The 21093-nt window shown below is 38.8% G+C and overlaps 2 protein-coding genes across 5 annotated transcripts; one reads left to right on the forward strand and one right to left on the reverse strand.

Moving 5' to 3' along the window:
- Positions 1–543: 543 nt before the first annotated feature.
- LOC132980339 (probable E3 ubiquitin-protein ligase HERC6) lies at positions 544–11864 on the forward strand. Its single transcript, XM_061046418.1, has 23 exons — positions 544–805; positions 1852–2008; positions 2124–2200; positions 2591–2818; positions 3525–3616; positions 3753–3880; positions 4047–4201; positions 4485–4540; positions 4654–4745; positions 4851–4910; positions 5073–5169; positions 5323–5503; positions 6057–6208; positions 6398–6511; positions 6622–6714; positions 6863–7042; positions 7496–7636; positions 9180–9346; positions 9518–9584; positions 9655–9725; positions 9899–10082; positions 11080–11182; positions 11273–11864. The coding sequence occupies exons 1-23, from the start codon at positions 586–588 to the stop codon at positions 11503–11505; spliced, it is 3048 nt and encodes a 1015-aa protein (XP_060902401.1). The 5' UTR covers positions 544–585; the 3' UTR covers positions 11506–11864.
- A 2088-nt stretch (positions 11865–13952) lies between these two features.
- On the reverse strand, positions 13953–20834 carry yif1b (Yip1 interacting factor homolog B (S. cerevisiae)). Of its 4 annotated transcripts, none has more exons than XM_061046430.1 (8): positions 20673–20834; positions 19600–19702; positions 19107–19236; positions 18891–18995; positions 17834–17970; positions 17203–17358; positions 16961–17054; positions 13953–15371 (listed from the first exon to the last, which is right to left on the reverse strand). In XM_061046430.1, exons 1-8 carry the CDS (start codon positions 20815–20817, stop codon positions 15216–15218), a joined length of 1026 nt encoding a protein of 341 aa, XP_060902413.1. In that variant the 5' UTR covers positions 20818–20834; the 3' UTR covers positions 13953–15215. The 4 variants fall into 4 exon arrangements, with proteins under 4 accessions (XP_060902413.1, XP_060902410.1, XP_060902409.1 ...); XM_061046427.1 differs by having other exon boundaries at positions 20664–20834; XM_061046426.1 differs by having other exon boundaries at positions 19107–19239; positions 20664–20834.
- Positions 20835–21093: the final 259 nt, after the last annotated feature.

Genomic DNA, 21093 nt, shown 5'->3' on the forward strand with positions numbered 1-21093 from the left:
AAAACGTCCTGACCCACACATAATGCATTCATTATACCTCTGTTGTTGTGTAAAAAAGTGCAAATATGAATAACCGAAATATGAAATATGAATTGATACACCTTTGTGTAAATAGCCTATGGATAGAAAAAAAAAAACGTATGACGCGATTTATTTGGACATGGTTGACCTTGAACAAAAAAAAAAAAAAAAACGTCCAAACTCATTAGCATGAAGTGGACCTTTCCACAGCTGAAAACAACACAAGGTCCTTTTGAAAGTTTAAACTTCCTTTTCTCCTAAACGCTGGCGATCTTCCCATGCTGACTTCACTGGTAGGCTTGTAAATTAGAGTTCTCTATACCGACATCGTATTTCTTGGGAGTTTCTTACTTTTAATTAAATAATATTTTCAATACATTTTATTTAGCAACTATGGACATGTAAATATTTTAAAACTATCATTACAGAAAAATAAAATATCCTCAACTCACATAATTTGAAACTTAAATTTCCAACAGCACTTGAAGGCAGCATTGGCAGAGATAAATTGCCAGCACAGAGACGCAGAGTTCCTGTCCAGTTCAGTGCAGCACAGGTGTAATCATGGTGCAGCTGTACTGTTGGGGAGACGGCTCCAGTGGACAGTTCGGATCTCAGAGAGCCCTCAGTCCGGTTTCCTGGACCGTCCCCGGGGTCATCACCGACATCAGCTGTGGAGAGCAGCACACTTTAGTCCTCACCAAGGATGGAGGAGTTTTATCCTGTGGTCTCAACTCTCTGGGACGACTAGGACGAAAGAAAAGTAAAGATACAAATACCCCAGGTAAAGTTAAAAATATGGCAAACTTTTCCAAAGAATAATATAGGGTTGGCAGGAGAAATAGCTATTAATGTACTTTTTCTTTCTGCAGGAGTATACCCCATTGTGTAAAGGCTATAGTTTAAATAGCGTATTGGACCCATAAAATGATTACGGGTATTTATATTTTTGTTTACAAAATGTTAGGCCTACCTGTGTTTAGAATGCATGTTGACTTATAACTCTTAGGCTCTTTTTTATAAGTCGGTGAGTGACAATAATGTCAACTGAGACATGACTTTTTCGTGTGTTTTCTAATTTAATTTTATGAATTCAAAGTCATAAATCACAATAATGCAAATATTGCGCAGGCTAATTAACTGAGCGAAGTTTCAGTTTCGTTTCCCTCCCGTCTTCTGTGACAACGAAAGTTAACTGCACTTTATCATGTGTTGAGTTCATGTGCGACTGGGAAAGGGGGAACATTAAAGAGTTAGCCTTTGCATTTACGAACAGTATAGGTTAAATACAGTGATTCGATACGTATTAAGGTTGATATAATACATTTATGAATTATGAAATTATGAATGGGTCCTTACAATGTTATTTTATACAGGCCTACATTATTTGTCTTACATTTACAACTTTAAATGTAGGCCCCTAAGCCAAATATTGTTGCAGCAGGGTGTGGTGAAACTTATTTTCACTGTTTTTTACTTATTTTTGTAGTTTAGTGGATAACAATTGTCATATAGGCCGTTTTTGGGGGTAATTTAATAATACAAATTTCCTTTAATACTAGAGCTGTCAATTAATTTGAGGTGAGTGGTATTGGAAGACACATTTGTGCAGAATTTGAGTAGTGTTGAATGTATTTTCCACAACTATCAATAAGCACATGAGACTACAAACACTTGATGCATGATTTAGGTTTGTATTTTAGACATTTAGGGCTGCTAAGTATAGCACTGAACTAAAGCTGTTATTTTCGGATACCTTTTTTTCCTGCTTTAAATCCCGATTCATATCAAACATTTCTGTTTGTTCTCCTCTCTGTCATCCTGAATAAGGTCGTGTGGAGGGTCTGGGGAATGTAGTGTCGGTGGCTTGTGGTCGGGATCACAGTCTGGCTTTGTGTGTATCTGGACATGTGTTCTGCTGGGGTGCCAAAGAAGACGGACAGCTTGGCCTGTTACCCAATCAGCAGAGCATCAGTCATAGACCAAGGTATGATCTCAGTGTATTGTCTAAATATATCTATACATTATACACTTTCTCTGAAAAGCATCAAAACATTTGCTTTAGTTTTCTTTTAACTTATTACCGTCTTATCAACATGCAGTCGGGTGCCCATACCAATGCTAATACCAGTGATTCAGGTGGCTTGTGGAAACGTCCACTCTCTAGCTCTGACTAAAGGTACGACAATAAAGATTCTGATTAAATATTTGTGTGATTATAATGGAATAGCTCTAGTTTAACAGCGTGTTATGTTTGATCTATTGTAATATGGCTATGATTTGGTTTTGTTTTAACTTGTTAAATCTAGCTTCAAAGTTGTCAAGAACATGCTATTTTCTTTGACCTGCTGCCTACTAAAATACTAATAATTACTGTACTTGTGTTATTTGAAAAAAAGCTATGTTTTGAAAGTAAAACATTGATTAATTTTGTTGATCATGCTAATATAAAGAACACAGCCTATATATATATAATTCACATGTGATCTATCTGCTTTTATAGGTGTACTTATCCTAACTATTTAAAAAAGTTATTTTGTATTTCCTCCACTTTTTCCAACTTTACCAGGAGGAGATGTCTTCACATGGGGTCGTAACAGCCATGGTCAGCTGGGCCTGGGGAAGGCCGTGTCACTGCAGTACACACCTGTCTTGGTGACAGCTCTAACCGGAGTAGCAGTGACTCAGATTTCAGCCGGAGTGACCCACTCTTTCTTCCTCACGCTGCCCGGCCTGGTGTACTGCTGTGGGGCCAACAAGTCAGGCCAGCTGGGACTCAACAGGGTGGATGAGAAGGGTACCAATTATTTTCCTTACCTCTGGAAGTCAGTAGATTATTCATAAAGGTGGAGCTCACTGACTCTTGTCATACTATTTCTACACATGACAGTCTGCAGCACCTTCAGCCCAAGACAGTGACACATTTAACTTTGATACCACCTGTAAGAAAAGAGTGTAACAGCTGCTGTGGTATCTTCTATAACAAGTAGCTGTTTATATTTTTTGTTTTTATTTCTCTATGTAGAAATAGTAATGATCTTTTATGAGTACCAGGATTATATTATTGTGTCAAACTGGACTCACACAGTTTATTCCTCTCGTGCATCACTGTTATATTCTGCTAACAGAGCAATCTTAAATTTCCCGAATGTTTACTTAATCCTCTGTTCATAGAGCCAAAATGAAACATCTGCTTGAATTTCCATATAGCACACAGATTCACAGAAGAACTGTTCGGTATGAAATATAGAATACTTTCATCAACTATCAGCACAAGTGACAAATATAAGAAATGATCCAAATTCTTACATTTGTAGTCAATTGTTACAAAGGTAATGAATTCTGCCTACCATCGTTGCTTGATAACAAAAGATAGGAAACCGTTTAAAATTTTGTTTAAATCTAGATGGCTAGAAAATCCCTTTGAGATGTATATGTATAAGAGGCTCTTCCTTTTTCAATCAAACATTCTTTCCATCTCATGTTAAGTCTTGTCATCACAGGCAGGTTCAACATCTGTGTGGTACCTGCCCTCAGACCTCTGGATGTCTCCTTTATCAGCTGTGGAGAGGCACACTCTGCTGTGTTAACAAAGGTACAAACTCAGCCGACCCCTCATTCAAATTTGCTATACATAGTATATGTGTTATGAAAATGTTATAAAATCATTAAGATAATCACAGTTTCCAAATCAGTTTTTCATGACTTTTTCTAACGCTGTGATTTTCTAGGATGGCAAAGTTTTCACCTTTGGAGAAGGAAGCAACGGTCAGCTCGGTCACAACTCCACTGACCTTGAAAAGGCACCCAGATTGGTCGACGGTCTGGACGGGCCTGCCTCCCAGATTGCATGTGGCAGGTAAAAAAAAAAACTAGGATGGTAAAACACTTAAACTGTTTAATTTAGGAGAAGACTGTATACATAAGGTTTCTGAGATGATGAATTTTAAATTAAAGTACCGGAGCGGGACCATTTATGACAAAATGACCTGTCCTGTTCCTCCTGTCCTGTTCCTGTCTTCCAGACGTCACACTCTGGTGTTGGGCTCCTCTGGCCAACTGTGGGCTTTTGGTCATGGGGCAAAAGGTCAAGTTGGGACTGGATGTACAGAAGATAGTCTGACGCCTACTCAAGTACAACTTCCATGCACCAAAGACAATGAAGCAGCCAAACTCAAAGGTATGAATGGGTTCAGTTATACATGTATCATGCTGTTTTTAATAAATCTTTATAGGAGGTAAGTGGTGGACCTGTTTTTGATCTTATCAGACCGTAAATATCTCGAGATTATTAGGTTATGGTTTTCATTAAAAGATAGTATTGAATGTTAGAAAGTTCCCCAGAAAAAAAGTGCTATCTGATCATTTACTGTGTGGTGGTAGGAGGTGTAAAAGACTGAAATAACATCCCTGAACATGTGTTCTTTGATTTATATTTATTTCACTTGAATCTGAATCTGCAGATCTGAAAATATCAACCGGTTGGAACACAAACTTTGCTTTCTCGTCACCCACACAGGTAATGTGTTCAACTATTAGAACATGTCTTGTTTTTTAGATAAAGCACATTTTCACAGGAAAGAAAATTATCCTTTTTCTAAATATTAAGTATATCGTATGTCTGCCTTTCAGAGCTTGGACAGAGGACAGATAATAGGACGGCTTGATGAGACAAAACTTCAAAAATGGTTGTCTGTAAATCCAGGCAACCCAGAGGCAAAGAGGTCTTTATTCACAATTATATATTTGTTTGTACAACTGCACACATTAAACATGTTTCTCATGCGTAACTAAGGTGTCCCCATTCTTTTTCTGTCTTTATTCAACAGAGAAATCGGTTCAATGTTTTTTACAAGTTCCAGTCTTGTTGCTAGTTTCACAAAGGCAAAGTGAGTCGATATTTCCTTCAGCTGCAGCTGTTTGTGATGTATGAGAGCAAATCAGTTTGCATGTTAAGATCTGAAAGAAAACTCAAATGTTAACGGGTGACCTGAATATCATTTACTCATCTTGTTATCATAACTTTCTTTTAATACTCCACTCTTTGTCAGTGGGTCTCTCAAAAAAGCAGGGGACCTAACAGTGGACCTTGAGGCAGCCAGCAGGGCTTTCGACCAGCTTCTGGCAGTACCATGGATCAAAGAAACAGTTAAGGACAGATTGTTTTCCACACGAGACATAATCAGCAGTGACAAATTAAAAAGGCTCTTAACTTCTTTAAAGAAAGATGTATCCCTTTGCAAACAAATCTCTGCTGTATAAACAGTGTCAGGTTAAATAACAGATCTAATTTCTTTTCAGGTAACCCTTACAGACCTGATGGACCTACTTTTGGCTTCGATAAATGACATTAAATCCATGGACATCTCCATGGTTCTGCTGACATGTCCTCTTCTCCGAGAGGACTCTGCTGTCATGAACACCGTGTTGCCTTTAGCTGTCATGATCGCAGAGCTGAGTGAGAAGAATCAGGACACACTAAGTAAACAACTACTGTACTACTTTATTTTTGTGTCACTGGTTTGGTCAGATGTGTAATGATTCATGATCTTACAATCTAGTATTAACAAATATAATTAAAGTGGCGCTGGTAGTGTAGTGGTTAGTGCTCGCACCCCATGGACAAACTGTAGTTCTCCAGGCGGGTGTCCCGGGCTTGAGTCCGACCTGTTGCACTTTTCCCATGTGTCATTCCCCACATCTCTCTCTATCTTCCTGATTTCCGACTCTATCCACTGTCCTATCTCTACAATAAAGGCGCAAAAAGCACCCCCAAAATTAAAAAAAAAAAACCCAAAACATTATTAATTATATTCCTGCGAATAGAAAATATTTGAAGTTTTAACTACAAAGTAAAGTTTTAATTTCCCTTGACATGCTCAATATTATCACATTACTTTTTTAAAATGCATACTAAACTTTGATAAGTCGTGAGTTGTTAAAACTGATTTTTGCTTCTGAATAAATGTAAAAAGCATGACAATTGAACTGGATGTAGTGTTATTAAATACTGTATGTGTTGTTTTGTTTTGCAGAGAGCTTGTGGTCTTCCCTGACACCGACCCTACTTACAAAGCACATCTTGGTGTTCAAAAACGCCCTGGCCTTCCTGCTCAAAAACGGCCTTTTGGCAACTCACAACCCAGGAGTCAGATTCCTGCTGGAGGCCCTCAAGCTGCTCTACAGAGTCAGTGTTGTGTGTTTGAGTGAATTTGAACCTTTTACCCATACTGTGAATCTAAATCAGTGGCTGAAAAAAAGGAGAGGGTTGAGATTATGTTGGCAATGATTTTTCAGTCAGACATCACTAAATGAAAATATTTGCTCTATGTTCACTGTAAGTTTTTTTTTTTTTTTTTTACATTTTTATTCACAGGCAAACAAAGCTGGTAAGTCCTACAAAGTCCCACTGAACACCTTTTACGTCGAGGAAATCAACGGTAATGTGGACCCCTATGCTGATGTCGCTCTTTGGGCCTCTAGAGTGGAGGTAAAAAGATACCGTACAGTTTATGTGATGTTGAAAATCTTCTTTATTCCTGTTATTTCTGCTTATTGCTTAGTGATCTCTTACTAAATAATTGTGTTACTCTCTTAAAGCATGACATTCCAGTCATTTTCTGCTGCTACCCGTTCGTGTTCACTCTGGTTCAAAAGGTGGCAGCCTTTGACATCTATGCTACTTTAATAAAGGTACAGTATGTACAGTATGTAAAGAAAGACTGTTTGTAACCATTTTACTGCAGATGAACATCTTTATCTGAAACATATTTGTATTATTTCATTCTTAATTAATGTACCTGGCTTTCTGAGTTGGTAAAGAAGGGTTTTGTAATTACAGAAGGGGCCACAAGTAATGTATGAAATGGCCATGAGGATGCATGCCAGATCGCTCCAAAGTCCCATAGACCTCACAACAGCCCCGTACCTCCAGCTCACTTTGAGACGCACTCACCTGGTGGAGGACACCTTCAGACACCTCGATGCAGCGGACCACAGCGCCTTCCGCATGGAGCTTCTGGTAAACAAAGGCTTGCTGTCCTTAATGTTCTGAGGCTGGCTTTAGTTTTGATTGCTCTTAATTCCCAAGTTGTTGGGAAGTTTTAAGCAAAATATCCCAATCAAAATTCAAGGAGATAAATGGAAGGAGCTAGAAAAGTAAAGCTCCTCTGACGAAACTTTGATTCTGTGTCAATTTTGGACGCCCAAAAAGGGGTATCTTTTGGGTAACCCTGTCCCATAAGTAATGTTTTCTGACAAAAAATCTTGTCCAGCTTACTTTCATGTTTCTCTGTAGAAACTGTAAACACAGGCACTTCCAGCCTGCAGGTTTTAAAGTATATTCACAGATGTCATAGTGACTGTCAAAATGAATATCAGTGCAGATGTGCATGCAGATGTTTTATTTAATTACAACGAGAGTAATTCAGTTAGTTCAAAATGGTATTTAAAAGACTTATTTGATCCTTCCTAGGTGCAGTTCAAGGATGACAGGAAGTTGATGAACGTCAACAAACATGACCTCTTCCTGCAGGTGTTCGATGAGCTGATTGCCCCTGAGTCTGAAATGTTCATGTACAACGACAGCAAGACTCTACTCTGGTTCCCATCCCAGGTAATATAAGACCAGGGGCCCGTTTCTGAAAGAAGGTTCAACAAACCCTCAGTCTAACCCTGAGCTCTGAGTTGATTTACTCTCAGATGGGAAACTCTGAGTTTTTGGTTCCAGATCAGCAGATTTGAGTTAGTTAAATCAACTCTGAGTAGGTCCACTCGGTGTTCAGCGCGTGCACCACAACGATAAAAAGCTTGAAGATGAATGGAGCCCCGATACTACGATTCACCATGGCAACAGGTTACATAAAAGAGATCCTCGTACTTTAACCATCTCAAAATATATCAATATCTGGGGCGCACGTCCCATGTATGGAGGCTGTCGTCTCAAGCGGGCGGCCCGGGTTTGCATCCCGCCTGTGGCCTCCCTCCCGCCCTGTCGTTCCCCACTCTCTCTCCCTGGTTTCCGACTCTATCCACTGTCCTGTCTCTCGATTAAAGGCACAAAAGCCCAAAAAATAAATCTTTAGAAATATATCAATATCTTCATGTGGCCATAGGCTACGGCAAATATGAACAGATTTTAAGAAGGGGCAAAAAGTGGCTGCTCGCAAAGTCGCGTAAAGTCTATTAATTTAATAGCCTATTTAATCAGAATTATAATATTGCAGGACAAGACTGATGGAATGGTAGGCTATTAAACCTATACAATTTATTTTCATTAAGATGCAATCCAGCAGAAGAAAAGCGACTTTCCAACAGCTCAAAATGAAATATAAGAACATAATAGGCTCATATAGATTTAAAGTTAACTTCATTCAGAGTTTATTTGAATGTGCATTAACTTTATCCTCAACATAAAGCTGTATTCACACACATAGGCTAAATGTCCTCTCTGTTTAGTTTATTAATTAACCTTAATTAAATTAACATCTCCCGACGTTAATGTAGCCTAGCTCTAATTCCCTGCAAAGAAGCCTAATGCGGCCCCTTCATAACGAGGCTCAACTAAAAGACATGCCATGTTCGATAAAATAGTTCGTTTTATACGCTGTAGTAGGCTATTGCCATTCTAACATATCATATTAAAACAACCTGGATTTTTATTCAGACAAACGGTGAATCTTCACTAACGCACGTGATAAGGACTGAATGAAAGAATGAGGAAATGAAAGGGTGGAAATGAAACCTGCTCCCGACCAGGTTAGGTTCACAGACTCAGTTACCATAGTAACTGACTCAGAGGTAAAGTAACCTTGCCCTCTGAAACGGGCTGGAGTTACCCCTCTTTCTCGGGTTTGAGTGACCTCCTCTTCTGAAATGGAATACCCAGAGTTTCCCTAATTTCAGGGTTAACGGACTCAGAGTTTGCACAAAACTTTCTTTCAGAAACGGGCCCCAGGTGTTACATTTTTGTGTATACTGAGCCTATTTGTAGCTGCCTAGTCCATGTAAAGTATTTCAGACTTCAACATAAAAGTCAGCAGATTACTGCAGATGCTCTATTGTAAAACCAGCTGAAGAGTTTAGAGCCTGTATATTTGACCATTCAAAGTCATTGATTTATACATAATCCTTGTTGTGCTTTGTCATCAATCAAACAGCCAAAAAAGAATAAGAAGACTTACTTCCTCTTTGGCGTCCTGTGTGGGCTGGCTCTCTACAACAACAACATCATCCACCTCCCTTTCCCCCTGGTTCTCTTTAAGAAGCTGCTTGGGTTCAAACCCTCGCTGGATGACATGAAGGAGTTCGAACCTGTGATGGGAGAGTAAGATTGAAAAACATAACGCACAGCTTAATTGTTTATGTTTTAACAGACTGCTGATTTATTTTTTACCTGTGTAATTAACAACAGTTATATATTCTGTTTTGATTTGAAACTCTTAGCTGTGTCATGCATAGGTTTTAGTTCAGTGAAATCTTTTTGTTGTGTCTCCAGGTCTTTGCGATGCATGCTGGATGACTACACTCCTGATGAAGTGGAGAGCCTGGATACAACCTTTGCTGTAGGTTTAATGTCACAGAAGGACAGCAAGTCCTCCGTACCTTACTAACTGTAACTTTAATTCATTACAGGCGACATGGGACGGTGAGAAAATTGAGCTTGATCCGACAACTCCTGGGAAACCCGTCACAGCATCAAACAAGTATGTTTACAGAATTGCTGTCGCAACTTTTTTCTACGATACAGTATCTAGGGAGGATTTACTCGTGGCCATTTACTGATCAATAGTTTAAACAGAAAATACACTGGTTACAAAAAAACCCGGGAAATGTCAGTGTTGGCTTCAAGCTCTTTTTGTTTCTTTTTTTCTAATAGAAAAGAATTTGCAAACACCTTTGTTGATTATGCCTTCAACAAATCAGTGGAGGCGGTGTTTGAAGAGTTCAAGAGGGGCTTCCTCAAAGTGTGCGAGTACGACATAGTGAAGTTTTTCCAGCCGGAGGAGCTGCAGGCCGTGATGGTGGGCCAAGAAAACTACGACTGGGATGTGTTCAAGCAGGTATGTTAACGAAAATAACTTAAAAAAGAATATTTTTATTTTTGGGGCCATTTTTAATGGATAGGACAGCTGAAGAGAGACAGGAAATTATTGGAGGAGAGAGTGTGGGATGATATGCAGCAAAGGGCTGAAGTGGGATTTGAACCCACAGAATTTTATTTTTAAGCCTCTCAATGCTGTATTTAAAGCAATTTCACGTCACTCGACAGTTTTTTGTCTGAGTAGTCTTTAATTTGGTGCTTTTTGATGAATTTAGAGTTTCCCATTCACCTGAACACACCACACAGATATAACTTTAAGCCAATAAAAAAGGGCATTTAATGTTTGTAGATGTATAACCCTCATCAAGTGAAACTATATGATTGCATAACTTACAGTTAATAATGAAGTACAGAAGTGTGTGGTATGCTTTTGAAATGATGTCTAAGTAATTTAAAATTGTATTAATCTGAGATTCTTTAATTATGTAAAAATGAACAATTAAAAATGTAAGAACTGTCTTCAAAGTACCCCTGAGGTTACAGTACAGAAGTATTACAACATAGTGTACTTAAATTCAGTACAAATGTTACTAACGCACAGAACTAAAATGGCATTTTACTGTTGTAGCAGGTCAAGTTTAGATAGTTATAAGTTGCTTTATTCCATTGGTTTAAAACCAAGAGGACGAGCTCCTGGAAAGGGGTCTCATGATAAATATAAGGGGGTCTTAAGATGAATAATGGATGCAAGTTGGAATTACTGAAACACACTGTAGATTCCACCACCAGGGGGCTCTTAATCAATACAAAAGATGACGTTGAAGCTGGCGGGGAATCATGGGAGTTCTCTCTGCAAAGTTTTTCTTCAGTACAGTACATAAGTAAACATAGTTACTGACCATTACTGTGTATTGTTTTGCAGTCACTGGAGTTAAAACTGGAGTTCCAAAGCACCAGCATGGCCCTTTAAGAACCTTTTTACATTTCTACTTTTCTTTGTATTTTTTTCCAAACAGAACACTATGTACGAAGGAGACTACCATGCTGACCATCCAAATATTGTTATCTTCTGGGAGGTGTTTGGCGAACTGACAGCCGAGGAAAAGAAGAAATTCCTCTGTAAGCGTTCCACATGACACGGCAGTGATTATCATCATGCTTTTACATTTTAAAAGATCAACAAGATCTCCTCTTTGTTCTTGTTTTAAGTGTTCCTCACCGGCTGCGACCGCGTCCCCTTCCTGGGAATGGAGAGCATCAGGATGAAAGTTGCTGTCCTTCCTGATTCCAATGAGACCCATCGGCCAGAGTCCCTCACCTGTCATACTCTGCTTCTACTGCCCCTCTACCAGAGGTACCCGGTCGAGGAGACGATGCATAACAGGCTCCTGCAGGCTATTCACCACAACAAAGGCTTCTGGAAAGAAGACACTACAAAATAAAGTTATGAAAGCTCCTTTCATAAGATTGCACATTTTAAAGGAAGAATATACAATTTTCAGCAGATAGATAGATAGATAGATAGATAGATATACTTTATTGTCCCCAACATGAAACCAAAACTACTCGTGCTGCATTGTTGTGTTAGCATGCTAATGTTAGCGATCTTTATTTTGCTCGTATCTTCGCACTGATTGTAAATTTACACAAAATGACCTTGATCTAGAAACACTTACTTCAAATAAGCAGTGAGTACAGTATGATATTCTTCTTTTCTCTAGTCCCTCAATTAAACAACTTTTATAGGCAAGGGGATGAGCCGGCCGGCCGTCTCGTCCATGTTAACAAGCTATAGATACATCTCGGAAAGCATCACAGACAGTGGGACTCGGGTGTCATACTCATTGTAGACAGTCATGACTCAATGAGTTATTTTCAGATTTTCATACTTGATTTCTGCTATATTTAAGTGTGAAAAATCGCATATTCTTCCTTTAACTGCACAGTCGACAACCTACCAAAAGCAACTTTATTTCTCTTTTGAATGCTAAATAAATATCATAATACTAAGTTAAAATATTACACTTCAGAGGAGTTCATCAGAATCACGTTGTCACTTGTTCAATTTTAGATGTAAATAAGAAATATGACATCCCTGCTTCATTTCTGCTTTCGCTATTTCTACGGAGTAAAAGGACCGAACCCCGTCTTTATTTAACTTTCTAAGTATTTAGAACTCTTTCTATTTTTATTACAAAAGCTTAAAACATAATGTAGTGACTATCTAATGTCTACATTTCTTATCTTGCCTTTAGTCACTTGCATTGGTGTATAGTTCTGTAAAGTTCTTGACACGTAAAAAATAAACAAATGTCCAAAATTAAAGTACTTTCTGATGTTCCAGTTTATTGTCACATATGAAGCAGAGACAAACCGTGATGATGATATGATGAGTTGTTATTTCCGACGTTTTACTGTTGTCGTTCTTTTGATATGTTAAATAGCCTACTTGCGTTATCCTGTGTTACGGTAAGAACCATATGTTCCCACCACCTATGCCCCCGTTTCCTGTTCACCTGTGACATGTATACACTCAACCAACCACCTGACCAATTAACCCAAATGATCAATTATCACCACCTAGTGTCCAAATTGAGTACATAAACATATAAACTAAAGCCATTGAAATAAAACACATAAATACACACACACTAAATTGGCTCCTACACATAAGCATATATTTTAATAGTGTCATAAAGAAAATATACAGTGCTTAACACATGTATTAGATCACCTGTTAAGCCACAGCTGCCCTAAATGAACAGCATTGGTAATTATCAAAATCATTGTTGTTTCTGTAATAGTTAATACATCAGTATCTAGAAGCTCTTTAACCAAAACGATATTTTAGATGCTAAAATAACATTATTATTGTTATCCATGAATTTTCAAATTTACTGTTTTACAAAAAAAAGTGAAGCACATGATTATTTCTTGATTAAGATGTCAAGTTATAGTTATTTACTTGCATTCCTGAACAGAAAAATGTGTTTTAGTGGTTGAATGTTATGCTTGATTAATTGAGAAGCCAGTGAGCCGGCTCCAATTTGGGTATAAAAAGGGGAATTCAATTTGAAATTGGGTTCATAGACCAACAAGACAATGACCCCAAGCATACATCAAAGCAGTTCAGAGATTATTTGACCAAGAAAAAGGAATCTGGAGGACTCGAAATGAAGGACTGGCCATGTCAAAGTCCGGATTTAAATCCAATTGAAAAAATTTAGGATTTTGTTAATTCAAAGATTGATCGCACAAAAGTTTCATCTAAAGCAAGTCTGTGGGAACAGCTAGAAACTATTTGGAACTCAGTGACAAAAGAGACTGTCGTAGTACATAAAAACGAGGCCAGCAAGAATGCAAGCTTTTACCAAGGCCAAAGTAGGCCATACAAAATATATACTTGTGAAAAAATGACTTTTTAGTCGTGTCAGTTTATTTGCCAAATAAATAACATTTTTAGTTTTTGAAAGATTTCTAAAATATTTACAGTATGTTTTCTCGTTTTTATGACAGGTGGTCTAATAAATTTGTTAAGCACTGTATGTTATATGAAATGTCATATATTGTGCTCTTTGTAACTTACAAAAGTGATGCTTTTAAATTGTATGTTAAGTCCCTGCAGGGAACTCCAAAACCAAGAGCATCATGTCATGAAAGATATCACAAGTCTAATATTACCTTTTTTTATATAGTAACAAAGCAAAATCGAACTCTGGACACACACTTCCTGTAAGACGATGCTTAATATCATTAGAGTTTGTGGTGCTAGAGGATTCCTTCGCTTTGATATGAATCATTCCTGTAGTGAAAATGAAGCTGAACTAGTTTCTATGTTTGCTAAACAACTTCAACTAAAAATAAATGCGCAAATTTTGAGTCCACAGATCAATTCACAATCAGTTAGCTTTATTTGATTTCTACATCATCGATCATGTCAATGGCTTAATTCCAAATGTTGTGTGCTTTCTGCATACTGCAACAGTCACCGCCCGTCATAATGAAGAGAAATGCTGTAACTCCAGGATTCCCTTTCAAATGAGCACTTTGTCACAACATCCAGAGAAGCTTTTATTGTCACCTGAATGAACTCAACATTTCATTACTACTCATTCTTAACATCTGAGCAAAATGAAAAGCTCCTTAATATTAAATTTTCCTGACTTAAATGAATCTTACCCTGGTATTTGTTTACAATGACTACATTTACAAAGAGCAGAGTCGCTTGATTCATCGCGACGTCAGGTGACTCGTTAAAAGCACAAAAAGCATTCCAACACTTCAAGAATGTCATAGAGACTTAACACGTCCACAGAACAGAGCATTTCATCTTTCTTTTTATTCCTTCTAACTTTAATTATGAAAAGCAGTAAATAATTTACTCGTTCTTTAAAAAGATATCAAAGTCAACTTGTCAGAGTGCGCTGTACATCTCGGTTTCTATTCAAGAGTTGTCAGGCAGCAGAGCTCGTACATGTTCCAAAGCACATTGAAAAAAGTGAGAGAGATAAAATTGAGGTGGAACTACACACACACACCTGTTTTACAGACCTTGTTTTTTCAGGTCCGATCATTTCGAAACCTGAAAATAATTCACTTCTTCTCCTTCTTCTGGTGAAATGGACGGTTTGTGTGAGGCTAGTGTGCTTTCTTCCGGTCGGCTCAAATCGCTCATGTGATATCAGACAAAAGCGACATCTGTAATAATACTTAATAGCTTTACACAAACATACATACTTAAATATTCCTATAAAACATCATTAACAAATAATTACAGTGTAGAAAAAAACCCCAAATTAAAGCCACTTGATGTTGCTACAAACTTTTAAAGACGTCACATAAAATAAATGACAAAAAAAAACATGGAGGCAATACTAACGACACGCGGCTGTGCTGTGAGAGCGAAGACAGCGCTGCCACTTGCTTCTCTTAATCGTCTTTAAGCATGTGAGATGTTGCTCCATTCATACACCGAGTAAGTCCTTTCTGTCTGGTAAAAAAACAGAATATCATCCAGACAACTGCGGCCACTGTGTCGTCCCAGTTCTGCTTCTTTAGATATGTGAGTGTGTGTTGTTTTTTTTTTAGTGGGTGAGATGGCGTTCACACAGCCGAGTTCATCTCAGACAAGACAAAGACTTTGCTCCAGGTTTTATCTGACGAGGTGGTAGGTGAGCCAGTACATGAAGATGGGCTGTGCTGCAGCTATAGACATGGTGAGGTACATCCTCAGCTGGTTCCTGGTTCCTCTCACCAGCCGTCCTTCTGCCGCCGCCTCGGATAACAGCTTCAGACGCAGAGTGCGGATCTGAGGGAAGACGATGTTTCATCAACCACCACACACACACACACACACACGTGCATACATCAGCTAATTATTTATGTTCTGTGAAACATTTGACATGTGAGAGGGAATATATGTGAACAGACTACTTTGAGTTAGCATAGAGGGACATTAATCTAATCATCTGCACTTTGATAATCAAATGAACGAGGAAAAAAAAGTTGAAGAGAGGACGATGTCCTTTAAGGACAACAAGAGAGTGACTGAAGCTGTTAAGGCCTGTGGAGGTATTGATGTCCTAGTTCGTGGTAGTTTTGCACTTGCCTGCTTTATATTCAGCTGTATCTTTTTATATTTAAGACCCACAATGTAACACTTTAATGTAATATTATATAGTCCAGTACGACACCACCTTTAACCACAACCTCTGTAATAAACATTCAGGTAAATTGAATGACATTGTGACTAAAAAAAAAACTAGTAAGTACTAAGTAATGTGCCAAGTGAATGGGGCAACTTCTTCTTCTTCAGTTGTGTTTTATGGCGGTTGGCAGACATTAGAATTATCGCAGACTGCTGGATTATGTCAGTTTTACACTTCCAATTATAAACATTGTCGGCCCAGTGTGACCCTTTTATCCTTACATATGCCGTTCTATAACCCAGACACAACTGTGAGTAATGACTATGAGTAATGGTTCTGTCGAGAGAAGAGCGTAAATCATTATGGCACCAGTTCAGCTAAAAAGAAGCCAGTTAGCCTGTCAGCCACTTGCTGACAATGCTAGCAAAGTAAAAGGACCTGAGCCAGTATTCGGCCCGTGTTTGACCGACACAGTTGGGTACCTATTCATTGTGCATATGAACACATTTTTTCACATGTGGTTATCTTTCCCGATCTGCAGTTTATAAACATTGCCAATTGACATTTGTCAAACATATGAAATGGTTGTATTTCACCCTCACTTTTGTCAGGCACAAAGTCATAGCAGAACACAGCCCTGGAAGTGAGACAGCAGCTAGGTTAGCAATAAAGACCGGCTAGAGAGAGAGGTTCAGTGCAAGTTAGCACGTCATCAACAACGTTAACTAACTACTGTTAATGTGCTGACCTCAAACCGAGGATGAAACACAAGTCCACCTGTTGTTGCTACAATTCACTCTCATGGTGTTTTTTTCTCTTTTTGTGAAGAATCTTTTCACTACATCCTCTCAAATAAATTGTAGGCTAAATAAATATCCGCTTTTGACAAGAGGGGGAGGCGGAGCCATTACATTATCTATGGACGTCGATTCAATCTGCGTTGTGGATTAATGTAACAAATCGCTACTTTTATTAACGTGTGGCTGTAAAAATGTCCAACCCTGTAGGAGAGTATTGGAATAATTTCCCAGGACAACACGTGACTTTCCAGGACATTTGACTTTTTCTCTCAATTTCCAGGGTGTTTTCCAGGACGAGTGGGAACCCTGCTTTTAGGACCTTCAGTTTAAAGTACACATGCCACTTATTCGCTTGGTGGAACTCAAATTATTCATTATTTGTAATCAGGGAATCTGTTTATTCTAATCAGTGAATGACATTTTTAAGATTTGTAGATGCTGCTACTCACCATAAAGACAAAAATTGCAGCACAACACCAGAGTAGAGAGAGATAATATGCTGGTCTCCCAAACATCAGGCCTGCAACCACGCCTATGATCATCCTAAAGACACACACACACACACACACACATTAAATATAAGATTTAAAGGTCAGTGTTGTCCAGAATAAACGTTTACTTTGAAAAAGAAAACAGCATTCAGCTTGAGTGATGAGAGAAACCTGTTGATATTGACACGAGGTGTACATACCCTACATATTTGTAGCCAGAGAAGGCGAGCAGGTCTATGGTGGTGAGGTCTGTGTTAACGGTCACAAGGTAGAGCGACAGCAGGACGGCCAGGACTTCCATGATCAGCCACACCAAAGCTGAGCTGGCCTGAACTCCCAGCAGCTCCGGGGAAAACCTGCAGAGCGCGCAAAAAGACCAAAAATAAAAAGTCTATAGTATTTTCTTATGTAATTCCAGTATAAGTGAATTTACTAGTTAAGTTTAGAACTATTATTTAAGCCACTGAACAGATTTATATGTTTATATGCAGAAAAAAGGCACCTAAGTAGAACAATTACAAAGCTCAAAGACTTATGATGGCATGTGGTGATTTGAGAAGATATCAAAACAAAAATACCTACAGACAAGCTGCACACTGCTAAAGACTAAAATCAAATACAAAGTTGTAGTTTTTGTACAGCGTAAGTTTTCTTCTGTTTTATCTTTTATATTATTTCTATATTTTATACTTAAATGTTTGAAAAGCAGACTCTAGAAGAAACGTACAAAAATCCCAAAGTACCTGGGCAAATAACGATGAATGAATATCTTTTCTTTTCTATTCTATTCCATTCAAAACCACATTTGTCAAATCAAAGATCTATATGTACTTGTTCTGTGTGCCGAGGGCCAGTCCAGCCACCAGGACGTATGTGATGAAGCTCATGGAGGGGATGTAGAGATCCGGAGCGTTCACATCGAAGCGTGGAGCCACAGGAGTGTCCTGCTGATAGCTGACCTCCCAGTTCTACGACACAATCAGGATTACACACTTACAACCTGCTATATCAATCAACTTTAGGCTTAAAACATGTGTGCTGTTTTGAGGTCAAGACCTGAATATTTTATCTTTGACTTTCAAAGTTAAAGAGCCCATATTATGCCCTTTTTGGGGTTCGTATATTTAATCTATGTACTTACTTTTGTACGTTCACAATAGATAAAGTCTGAAAAAAGTGTCTGCTTTCATGTACTGCTCCTCCTTGCTCCCTCTACGCTCTGAGTCCGTCAGCTACGCTCTGCTGAGCCCCCACTGTTAGACCCCACGTGGGCCAAGTCTGCTCTGATTGGTCTGCCGATCCGCTCTGTCGTTATTGGTCAGTTGCTCAGCACACTTCGAGCCAATGAACTTAGATCAGTGATCTCACACTGACAAAGACGCCGCACTGACAAATTTTTATCGAGGGGGGCTAGAACCGAGCGTTACATGCAGCTAATGCTACAGATAACAGGAGGACGTAGGAGAAGCTGCGTTTCCGCAGACTTTGAATTTTTGCACATAGATGTGCCTAAACATGCACAGGACACTTGGAAAACACACTAAAGAGCATATAAAACCAGAAAAAGCATAATATGGGACCTTTAATTAGATTCTTGGTTGTGTTCAGCTCCATCTCCAGATAATCACCTCGAAGATCAATATGGTGGTAGAAAAATACTCAAAAGATTGGCAGAGGGTAAAAGTACACTTAAAAACAACAGTACGTTACATGCTGTTTATTCTGGGGTCTAAATTGTGTTTTTAAGAAAATCTGAACTACAACAGCGTCACACACAACGAGAAGCTCAGAGGCATCAAGGGAAAACTATTTCCACAGACACAAGATAACCTCTACATGTTCCAAAGTGATGACACAATAATGAACATTTAGCAGCTGTAAGACTTACCTCGTGCATGTAAGGGAAAACTAAAAGGCCTAGCTTCTTCCCCACATACACTGTATCCACAGCAAAGTAGTATTTGAGCTTAGAAATTGGGAGGAATCTGTCCAGCTGAAAAAGCAAGCACAGGAACACAGACGGGTGATTAGATGTATGTTATCATTCCATGTGGCGTTACGCCTTTAACATCTTTCCACAGGAATGTCTTTGAATATTTCTTACATTCTTGTCCACCATTTCCCTCCCCTGGGAAGCCAGCGAGCTGCCGTACGCCATGGCCAGGTTAGACATGGGGTCTGACAGGATGGACTGGCCAGGAAATCCAGCTGCTTGAGGTCCAGCCTGCTGGTTACTGTTAACAGGAGGTAAAAAAAATGTAAACAACGAAGGAATATGATGGATGAATCAGTAAAAAAAATTAAAATAAATTCAGCCAAATCTATAGCTGAAAGATTGTACAAAAGACTGTCATAGACTTTAACATCATGATAACATCCCGATAGTTAAGTACTTTTACTTCACTGAAGATCAAAATTGAAATTTTATGAAATTACCTGTGATTAAAAAGGCAGCCTATTTTTTCTTCCATGATGTCACATTACTAGCCAAAATGTGATGACAGAACATGCCCTTGTTAAAGTCAAGATCAATAATAGGTATGTTTTTATTCACGCATTAAGCCGCTATTGTAAAAAACGTATTAAATGTATCCCACCTGTACCCCGCTTGTGTTCCCGGTGCAGCTCTGCTTGTGTCCTCGAACAGCTGGCTGCCTTCTGAACCATCCATGGAGCTATTCCTTTGACGCATGTTAGGCTCTGGATGATAAGAGACAGTGGTTAGACGTACATACGCCAACAAGCGGAGAGAACCTGCAAAGGCAGCCCGCACGCATCAGACCAGTCGACCACCAACACTGGTGGCACTGTGGACTATGACGTGCTTTTAATGGTTGATGTTAAACAGCTGAACAGACTAAACTAAATCAACAGTGAGGTGTACTTTTAGAGAATCACTTAATAACTTAAGTTGAAAGTTTTGATGTTATGTAAACAAAATAAGAAGTTGTGTCCAACTATAGAGAAACCCCTCTGTGAATACTGTGTGCCACAGAAAGATCTCGTGACTAGTTATAACATCACGACCCTCTTATCTAAGAGCAGATTACGTCATCCTAAAGAGGATACAACACTTCGACTGTGGACCTCCTCTGTATCCTCCCTGATGGCAAATAAAACTATAATGACGACTATGTCATGATATATTGCCGATTCACACACAAACAAACTATTAAGCTTACAATCTGACCTTCTGTTGTGATGTCTTTATTGATTAAGATTATCTACTTAAAGATGAAATCATTTGAACCCCAGTAACCTTCAAGACCCAGATAAATGCTTATAGAGCTACAGCATGCTGAGATAACCATGAAGCGAATGTATTCAAGTAAATATGATGCTTAAACATCCTGAAATATAAGAATACAGTAACATGACAGAGACCTCCACACAGAGGGGTGTGCACAGAGCCTACATTGTTAAGACGCATTAGCTACTTAGCGTTTATCAGCTGGTGTTTATTGTCTTTCTGGGTTATTTAAAGTTTTGGTCTCCTTGTTTTGACATGTTGTGTCAGGCTCAACCGGCCTAAAAATAGCGGCGTTCACCCACAGCATGATGAAGCTCAGTTTACGTTTCTGACAGCTAGCAAAGAACAAGCTGTGCTCAAGAAGCCGGAGAGACAAATGGGACGATTTGATCGATAAAATCACGTACGTACGTAACTTACGCTGTCTGAACCCACTCTGAGTTGCAGTATAGTCCATTTGCACTAACTCGATGGTAGTAGTAGCCTCAGGTGAACCAAGTGTACTGAGATGCAGCTTCTTCGAGTAAGTCAGTAAGCTACACAGAGGGAAGTTGGAGTCATTCATAAAATGTACTCGGAAGTGAACCACTTCTTCTTCTTTTGGGTTTATTGACGGTAGACAACCAGCTTGAAGGTGCACTACTGCCACCTACTGGAACAAGATAGGCAGTTAAAAAAAATAGCACAAGCGCCTCAATTATGTCTTTTATTTGTGTTTCTTTCAAAAACGTAATTAATTAATTTGATCTTTTACAAGATAACCGGTTTATTTTCGTCTTATTTACTTTTAATCCATGGTTACAACAATTTAAACAGAGAATGCCGTCACCTACTGTGATCC

Source organism: Labrus mixtus, chromosome 9 (genome assembly GCF_963584025.1).
Source record: "Labrus mixtus chromosome 9, fLabMix1.1, whole genome shotgun sequence".
Classification (NCBI taxonomy): Eukaryota; Metazoa; Chordata; class Actinopteri; order Labriformes; family Labridae; genus Labrus; species Labrus mixtus.

What these genes read in the sequence shown, in the direction of transcription:
- LOC132980339 (XM_061046418.1), top strand. Translation starts at nt 586, where the DNA reads ATGGTGCAGCTGTACTGTTGGGGAGACGGCTCCAGTGGACAGTTCGGA. An exon ending in CCCTCAAGCTGCTCTACAGA is followed by an intron (nt 6,209 to 6,397) that starts GTCAGTGTTGTG and finishes TTTTATTCACAG; the next exon opens with GCAAACAAAGCTGGTAAGTC. An exon ending in TTCGAACCTGTGATGGGAGA is followed by an intron (nt 9,347 to 9,517) that starts GTAAGATTGAAA and finishes TTGTGTCTCCAG; the next exon opens with GTCTTTGCGATGCATGCTGG.
- yif1b (XM_061046426.1), bottom strand. Translation starts at nt 20,817, where the DNA reads ATGAATGACTCCAACTTCCCTCTGTGTAGCTTACTGACTTACTCGAAG. An exon ending in GGGAAATGGTGGACAAGAAT is followed by an intron (nt 18,996 to 19,106) that starts GTAAGAAATATT and finishes TTGCTTTTTCAG; the next exon opens with CTGGACAGATTCCTCCCAAT. An exon ending in TCTGGCTACAAATATGTAGG is followed by an intron (nt 17,055 to 17,202) that starts GTATGTACACCT and finishes GTGTGTCTTTAG; the next exon opens with GATGATCATAGGCGTGGTTG.